This window comes from Tachysurus fulvidraco, chromosome 5, assembly GCF_022655615.1.
Source record: "Tachysurus fulvidraco isolate hzauxx_2018 chromosome 5, HZAU_PFXX_2.0, whole genome shotgun sequence".
In the NCBI taxonomy this organism is placed as follows: Eukaryota; Metazoa; Chordata; class Actinopteri; order Siluriformes; family Bagridae; genus Tachysurus; species Tachysurus fulvidraco.
The window spans coordinates 8,668,547-8,677,889 of NC_062522.1; the positions used below are offsets into that span (position 1 = coordinate 8,668,547).

The following is a 9,343-nucleotide window of genomic DNA, read 5'->3' on the forward strand; positions in this document are numbered from 1 at the left end:
TACACACACACCACCGGGTAACTGTCTTTCCAACCGATAATTTGGTTTCTACACATTATTGTAATTTCCTTTAAACGTTGGACTCAATCAGAGTGATTCAGGAGATCAGAGGAGCTGAACCGCTGACCCTGATCAGACCTGAGCAGCTTTATGCTGAATGACAGAAAGACAGACAATGTTTGGTTTTTAAAAACAATTTAATATATCAATATATAGAGATATTTATCAACAGCTCGATTTTCATAGAAACGTGAGTGAGACCATTTTGGCATACAGGACAGATATCCCATGTAAGTACAGTGTTGCTAGGTTAACCCCAAATACCCTACACCCCACAAAGCCCAAGACACAGGAGGAAGGAATAAAAAGAGAAAATAACAGTATTGAAAAATATACACAACAAGGCACCAATAAATTAAACTCATAATCCTGTCTTTCAACACATAATCTATTATATAGAATTAAATACACCGGCAATGCCTACTTCTGCAATGATTTACTGTTAAGAGACTCATTAAATTATAATAAAAAGAAAATAAAAACAAAGAAAAAAAAAACACTTTGGCTGATTAATTTTTAGTTACAATCAAGTAGTAAAGAAATCCAGTGCTTTCACTGTACAAATAAATTCAGATATGGTCTACACTCTTCCATCTGCTTCCAGGAGACTAATATAGACATCTTTTTACAGAAATGTTTAAAACATTATCAAAACTTCTGCCGTATGAAAAGGTATTTACAAATCTTGATTCGAGCCCAGTGGACAAACCCACCCGCCCACCTCGTCCCTTCTCCTATGTAATCATTTACACAGTGCAGAAGGCTTCTCGAAAGGTTTGTGCAACAAACAGTGTACTGTAGAAAATGTTTATTTTTTTTTATTTTTTATTTGTTTTGTTTAGGAACGCGTTAAAGAAACGGTTCCCTGAGAGAAAATATCTGCTTCCTGATACTGTACATCAATAAAGAGAAAGAGATGAGTCTGGACATTTGTTCAAGTAGTACACTCATGAGGGAAATAAAAATGAAGCTCATTATATTCACAGATCACAAAAGACTAAGCGTGAGAGGAGAGGGAGCCAGCGTCCAGGAGAGTCAGCAGTGACGCTTTGTCGGAGGGATCAGTAGGGGGCGCTGTCTCTGCTCTCAGAGCACACGGCCGTGAGGAAGGTGCGCCGTAGGGTTCAGCCACAGCTTCCGTCTCGTACTTCCACTTTTGCCCAGAGTTCTTTCCACATGAGGGAAAAGATAGCCCTTACAAAAACAACCACTCGGGGATTAGTAAAAAGTGAGGATGGGCTAAACATCTGATGTTAGTGGGGTGAGAGATGTGATGAGATGGGAGACAGTAAGAGGAAGGAGCAGCATGGTGCAACCCTACACTGCACTGCAGGAAGGCAGGGATTTACCTTAGAGTTAGATATGCATAGAGTAGGTACACAGAAAGAGTTGATGTCTACTGAAAGGTTGGGGATTAGACAATGTGTAAATGTCTAGGTGAAGCACACAATAAATATATCTGTCTACGTCACGAGTCCCTTTAAAAGAACACAGATGGGCGACCTCTAACGCAACACGTGATAAACCCTGTGATGTCGTAATGCGGTAAAGGCTACGTACAAAATCCTCAGAGCTCTCATCTCTAAACAGTAAAAACCACCATAAATCACTAGGTACACATAGAAAAAACACCAGCATGTCCAGACCTAATCTGGAGAAATAAGTAATAAAATTACCCTGTATTGCTTGCGTAAGATTCCTAAAAAATATTTAAAGTATATCGTTCTGATCGTCGGACCTACCGTCGAAAAATGTATTGGAAGTATGAGCCAGGAAGAGTGAGGAGAAGTCCATGAAGACTAGATGTTAAAAAAAAATCTACACCGCTTCATTGCTTTCAGTGTTAAAACCTGTGCGATGCAAACAGAAACAGTTAACATGAAGCACACCGTCTCTCTCTGGATGGTGTGTACTGTATACGACCGATCAGTGCAGCTTTTCTCTGCATCTGTAGAACTGCAGAAGTGTGTGAACGTCTGGTCTCGTACGAGGACACCGGGTCTCACTATTAAGGCAAACGTACAGCAGAAAAAAACAACAACATCTCTACGTTGTCTCAAAATGTCTGGAATGAATGTTTTATTCACTGATAAAGCTGGAGACTTGGATCTTGTTTGCGCATTACATAATACGTATTAGCAAATCTCTCTCTTCTGATTTAATTTCAGCAACAAAATATTTTTTTCTTCCAGTTGTTCAAATGATCTAGACAAATGGTATCTGATTTACCACAGTCCTTTGCTGAATAGCCGATGTGGTCCCTCTTACCAAACTATAAGTTGAATTATATACATAATATATCGCTACTGCTATGATTGATAAAATAAAGATGAGATTCCACCACAAGACTGTAAAAAAGACTTAAAACACCTGAACAAATCAGTACTAAACAACTAGCCATGAAGTTGCTCTTAGCTAATCCAATTTCCAGTCATGCTACTATAGTTACTCCAGTTACAATCCTGCTAGCCAGCTAGCTTATTTCACTTGATTTATATTAAGTACTACAGCCTCTGTTTGCTAGTCAGGTGATTTGAAAACAACTGGTTTGATTTAGAAATATAGATTTCAGCTTTCAGGAAGATGGCTGAATGAATAATACCATGTGATGGAAGTATCAGTATGCAGTGTGCAGGAGGTCTGTCCTGGTCACTAAGGGGGTTTTTACACCTGGTCACTTCATGCGTTTTCTGTGATCAGATAGCTATACGATGGTAAAAAGACCAAGTGTAAATGCCCTCCGAAACTTTTTCGAGACGGATATAAATCCGATCGCATAAACCCCTTCAGGAGGTGGTCTGGGACGCATTTCAGATGAAACTGGACAGGTGTAAATGCATGTGGTTGTTCAAGCCACATACATCAGCGCTAAAATCCTCCCAAACGGAAGTACGTCACTCACAGGTGACTCGCGAGTCATGCATCGCGCCAGAAACAAATATGTTTTCCCACCAGTGCTGGCTCCGATCTTTCACCCAGGTGTCTCGTCGGGTCTTAAAACGCACTGCTGCGGCCAGCAAAAATGCAGTAAATGCTGTTTTTTGTAGCAACCGCATACACCAAAGCGTGTTCCATTTCAATTACCCCGGAAATGAGGTAAAATATGTTTGCATTTTGGGCGATAGTAGAAAGATTGGATCGATATCCGATTCGCCAAGACGCATTTATGTGGCCTAATATAAATGGAACAGTTTTAACAGATCAGATAGCTATCGGATCAGAGAAAACACATGAAGTGACCAGGTGTAAAAAGGCCCTTAATTGTATCTGGTTTCAAATCTGAATCCTTGTTTAAATGGTGGAACCAGATTTCATGTGTTTTTATTGGTCAGAGATCTAAGACAAGCGCAGCATGAATGAATAACAGGACAAAGTCGGGTCAGGACAAACGATCTCACCTCATGTGAACATGTTTAGTCACTAGACAACAATTTAAAACCTAATCTGTTACGAATACTTCGGCCACCGCCGGTCTGCACTGCCGAGTAAACAATGTCAATTTTCAACGTTTTTCAATGTCAAAGTCAATGTTTCTGCTATGAATCACAAAAGGAACAGGAAAAATAGGTCCTAACCAACAAAAGGTAAAAATCCTACACTCTCCGAAAAAGCTTTTTCATGTCACTGGGGTGGGATCTTCAAGGGTGTAGTATTTAGACCTGTCTTTTTAATGGTACGCAGACTGTCCTTTTAACACTTCAGCCTAAAAACAATTTACACTCCATTTATCCATCTTAAATGACTAAACCCATATTTCCAAATGAAAGACACAAGAAGTGTACTGTATAGAAATATACTACAAGGTAGATAAGACGTCTACACCAACAAGGATGTATAAGTGATGGTGCTGAGAACGTTGTACAAACACTAAAACAAAGGAAATGTTCTGGGTATTTTTGCTCCTCTAAGTAGAAATAAAAGCCTAAAAAAAGATAGAAGTAGAAGTAGAAGAAGCCACCTTCATTTTATAGCCTGTTGGTTAGCCGCTAGCCAGTTCACGTTATTTCTGTCTTCATCTGAAGAGCTTTTTACATTTTCAAGTCAAAAGTTACATTCATAATAATATGTCATGTATATCAATATATCATTTACCATGTCAGCTGATGATGTGACTAACTTTAGAAGTAACTGTTTTGAAGTAGGAAGTAGGAATTTTATGTGGTGAACTCAGACGAGAGGAGTGATATATATGCACTCATGGTACATCACTTCACTAAAAAAATGAATGGACCAGAACTAAGTGCTATCTAACCCTTTTTATACAACCGCAATTTGAATTCTGAATGAAATTCCAGCACTCCCTACATGTAAAACCTCTTCCAACGTGCCGTTGAGGAAACCATTCCAGTGACAAGGAACACTAACTGATCTTAGAGCGTGCGCTAAAGTGTTGAGCCGAATAAAACTCAGTGACCACGAGACAGGGAAGAGCTCAGGAGCGACAGGCTTTGGGTCGTGGAAGCCCTGTGGTTGTGGTTATGAAGACACGTGTACAATTTCCTAAAATCCTAATATCCTTTAAACTCTGAATCCATTATGTAAGGAAGACGTCTAAATACAGCTGACACGGTGCTAAAAGACTGCATTGCATGAGCATTTATGCCTAGTTTCCTACTGTAATTCCTTTCTTATTCTTATATAGGGGACAAGGCATCACATTCTGCAGTGCATCAGACATGTACAGTGTGTGTAGAAGTTGTTTGCTTTCCAGCTCAACAAAATGTGTTCATCTTTAAATGGTCCAGTGTTAACAAAGCAGATTAGTCCAAGTCACCCATGTATCCCTGTCCACACACACACACACACACACACACACACACACACGCACACACACACACACACACACACGTGCGCGCAGCTCACACACTTTGCAGGTTTACACCAGCAATAAAAGGACTCAGTACGCATAATGAAGCAGAGTTCTATAAAATTAGTGATGGTTATATGGGAATGATTGCTAGTGTTTCTGCTGGAGCTGCAGTAATAAAGAGTTCGAGCTAGAACACATACAGGTTAGTGTTAGTCTCTAATCTGTGCAAGGAGCTGCACAGCCTCTAAAGGACAAATCTGTGTGTCACATAGCACTAACACCAAAAAGAGTGAGTGTGTGTGTATGTTTGAGTGTCCTGTTCTCTTTGGGCCTTGCTGTGCAGTACTGCAGTCTCCCCACCAGACCAAGGGACCCAAACAAGTGGATGGATAGACACAGGGATGGAGTTAGGGAGGGGAGGAGAAAACAACCTCAGGGTAATCCGTCATCCTCCACACTGAGTGCCACGCGCTGCACAGAGCACATAAAAAACAAACAAAACAAAAAAATGGTTACATACAGCTGGAGGGAGGAAGGAAGGAAGGAAGAAAGAAAGAATAGCAAGGAAAGATAACAAAACTAAATTAATAGTAAATGTAAATCAATCAATCAATCAATCAATCAAACATAAATAAATAAATAAATAAATAAATAAATAAATAAATAAATAAATAAATAAAACAAACCACTGAATTAGGTAATTACACAAAAACAAATGAACAAACAAATAAATAAGTAAATTAACTAATTACATAGATAATTACACAAACAAACAAATAAAAAATAAAAGTAGTTGGATAGAAAGAAAAATATTTTAGAAAGTAAGAGAAAGACAGAGAGAGAGAGAGAGAGAGAGAGAGAGAGAGAGAGAGAGAGAGAGAGAGAGAGAGAGAGAGACTAAACCTTCCTCTACCCTCAGACTGTTCGGTACAGAGCATTGTTGTCAGTCTTACATCTCGTTTATTTGCTCTGTTCTTCAGTTGTAAAATTCTGAATGTGGGTGTGAGAGAGTTTACACTGCTTAAACACAGCCCCCTTACACACACACACACACACACACACACACACACACACACACACACACACACACACACGTATGCACGCACGCACACACACACACACACAGGGACGCTAAATAACATTACACGTACCGCCTCAAAAAGATTGTCCCAACATTTAAAGTGCTAATTTACTCGTCCCTAACTCAGCCATACTGAATAAATAATGCAACTCAAGGGCACTGCATGGTTACTACTTCCTTATTACTTAACAGCAAACAAGACACATCCTGTGAGTTTCCATGGCACAAACCTTTTTAGGAACTTTCTCAGGAACCTTCTTAGGAACCAGCTTTGTTTTTTTTGTTGTTTTTTTTTGGAATAAGCAGATACTTCTAGCGTTTTAAAGAATTCAAAACTTATCTTACCAGCGATGTAACCATCACTATACTATTCACTGAGGTTGTAGTAAAAAAAAAAAACACCAACGATCTTTATACTGTATAATTCATTATATCGAGTGACATAATTCATTATGTAGTTCTATTTAGTCGATCCCATAACAGTTCTATTTAGGTTCGTGTTAGCTCTTACTATTTTGTGGTTTCACCTGAATGAACTTGACACAGTACAAAATGAATCATTACGGGAGACTGTTTTTTTTTTTATTCAAACGAATAAGAGCATGTAGCTGGACCGCTGCTTAAGGCTTACTGTTTAAAAAAAATCGGCGCAGCATAACCGGGAAAGTGGAACATTTAAAAGCTTTTGTTTAAAAAAAAATGTTGCTGCATTGATTTGAATGTTTAATGGCAAGTGAAAAAACCCATATCTATGCAACTAAACAAAACCACAAAAGACAAAACATTTAAGAGAGCTTTTCGGGCGCATTAGTTCCTCGGAAGGTTCCAGAAGCTCCGTGGAAACATGCTAATAATTCAACTAAAATGTAATATGATGTCTCTATGTCCATGTCTCTATGGTTTCACATGGACACTTTGATTCACTTTGAAGAAACATGAATAAAATGTATGTGGTGATGAATTTGGAATAGAAAATATGATGACTGATGTGTGGTGGATGAAGTACGGGTTAAGCGTGTGAGCAATGTGAGCGTGTGTACGTTTAGTACTGCAGCATCGTCTCCTTTAACATCAGGGCATACCTCGCTCGGCCCTAATCTCATTTAACCTGCAGTGAAGCTCTTTTATGTCTTCACTTTGTGCTGGTCAGCATGGGAGCCCCCGAGTACCAGTGAGCGGCCGGGTCAGGGATGCCGCCCGCTAACGGAAGCGCTAAGAACGGCTGCCGGACGCTTCCACTCACGGCTGGGTAGATGTGTCCGATCTGTTCGCTGTGGCCAATGTGGATCTCGTCGTCGTCTTCCTCGGTGGTCTTGCGGTACACCGGGTTGTCGAAGTTCATGCTCTTGGTGTTGCGTCGCCTCCAGTTGCGCCAGACCAGGTAGCCTCCGGTGCACGCCAGCGTGAGGACCACTGTGGCAAGGATAGGAACTGCATGCGTTTAACACACAGCCGACACACGGTGAGGGCGTTAACACAGCCAGAGGACACGGGGCAGCGCTTCATAACACACACACACATACACACACACATTCCAGAGCAACAGCAACTCAAACTTTTGGGCTTAAAATGCTGCATGGGTGAAAACACTCATTTCAATTGATTAAGTTAGCCGTGAATAGAAGATAATAGTAGCACAAAAATTACCAACCAATTACTTTAGATTTAAATTGAATACGCTGATATGAGAATGTCTTGCTGCACAGAGCATAACATGAATATAACATGAATACTGCAAAGAATTAAAGCTAAGTTGACTAAATTAAAAGTAAAATAACTTAAGTAGATTACCTAACTACAGTAAGTATTGGCATCCATGGCTTTGGTTGTGTTGGCCATCGAGTGTGTTTAAAAAAATTTTTTTTGCCTCAAAAAATAATTCAATATTACATATTTTAGATTAGAATGATTAACACAATTGGTGGTTCAGTAATGAGGACTCGATTAGTCAAAAGCTTGTGATTATCAGGATTTAGAGCTGAAATCCTCTCACTGAAATGTCTGTTTTGTGTATTTAGATATTTTTAAAGGTCATCGTTTTTGATCTGACACACAGATCTAACGGCGGAAAGTTTTAAAGGGAAACAGATCTTGTTCCTGTGTGTGAAATCGCTAATCATTATTTGTTTGACTTGAGAACCTGACAAATAGTGATGTTCTGGCTCTGCCATGGATCTCCGCCTATATGACTTGCCCAACAAAAAGTGGTACAGCTCCCACATACTTTGACACACAGGGGTGAGTCTCATTTGAAAGAAGAGATTCTCTAGTTTCAGAAACTAGTTTCAGATTGATTCTAGGCCTTACTGGCACAAAGTTACAGGGGTTAGAATGCAGGTTTTCCTGTCTGCCTGAGTTGTTTTTCTGATAAACTGATTAATCTTATTTTTCTGGAACATGCTAGGGACAAAACAACAAGTGAGAGTCATAGCCACATGTCCTGGCTTTCACCAAAAAAAAATCAAAAGTCAAAAGACTCAAAAATGGATTTTATATGAATATTTTTCTACGCCCATGGTCGTCGGGTGCAGCGTTTTTGTGTACTTGTTTACTATATAACTTTGAAATAAAAGGCTGCGAAAGGCCATAAATAAGCCTAGACTCTCTCTCTATCACTCTGGTGTGAAAACAGGCCTGTAACTTGACACCCTGAGCTGTGAGAGGGACAAAAGGTCAGGGATTACGCAAGAATTCCTTTGCGCATCCAGTTCACGCAGACACAGGCAAAGAACATACGGCATGCCGCATAGCGTTGGAATCGTCTGCTTATTGGCTAAACAGCTGTATAGGTCCCAGCCCATTTATTGCTATTGGAAGGAGTAATTGTCAGTCAAAGGCGGGTTCCCAAAAATTAGGTCATGTCACCATTGGCTTCTCAGCCGTCTATCTCTGCCATACAAGCACCGATTGGCTCAAATGAGGGCTTATTTCGTTATTTCGCTTATTATTCGTTAGGACCTGGGCTATAAATATGACGTAGACTTTTTTTGAATATCCCAATTAGGAGTTAGAGCGGCAAAACGAGATGATGGCGCACTTCTGTTTCCAGTTTTCAGAACACTAACGGAATATTTGCGGCGCGACCAGAGCGTTTTGGATTAAAAGGCTTACAGATTTCAATTCCTTGGACCTGTGTGGATTTTTGTGGATTATTTGTGTTGGAATATATTACCCCAGTGAAGAAAGGGACGCGTCTAAATGTAAGGGAAAAACCGGTCTAGCGCCACCTAGGTCAGTTTTGTCCAAATTTTTTTTCTAATTGTATGAAGGCTGTGAATCATATTGTGCTTTGTGTGTGGGCTTAAAAAATTATTGAGAGTATAAACTTTACTAGGTAAATAGGTTTTTTCGTGTTTTTGGAGGATTTGATGCTTTAAAGTTGAATTGAAGCT

General features: G+C 39.8%; 1 protein-coding gene across 4 annotated transcripts in view; it reads right to left on the reverse strand.

The window, feature by feature from the left end:
- Window positions 1-3,040: 3,040 nt before the first annotated feature.
- The window catches only part of lrp8 (low density lipoprotein receptor-related protein 8, apolipoprotein e receptor), a 204,759-nt gene continuing 198,456 nt past the window's right edge, over window positions 3,041-9,343 (reverse strand). Inside the window, exons 18-19 of one of the 4 annotated variants that reach the window (XM_047814280.1) lie at window positions 7,195-7,364; window positions 3,041-5,341 (exon numbers count right to left, since the gene is read on the reverse strand). In XM_047814280.1, the coding sequence (XP_047670236.1) occupies window positions 5,303-5,341; window positions 7,195-7,364 (209 nt within the window). In that variant the 3' untranslated portion in view covers window positions 3,041-5,302. Of the gene's footprint in view, window positions 5,342-6,511; window positions 7,383-9,343 lie in introns of those variants that run through there. The other 3 variants (XM_047814278.1, XM_047814277.1, XM_047814276.1) reach the window with 3 other exon arrangements.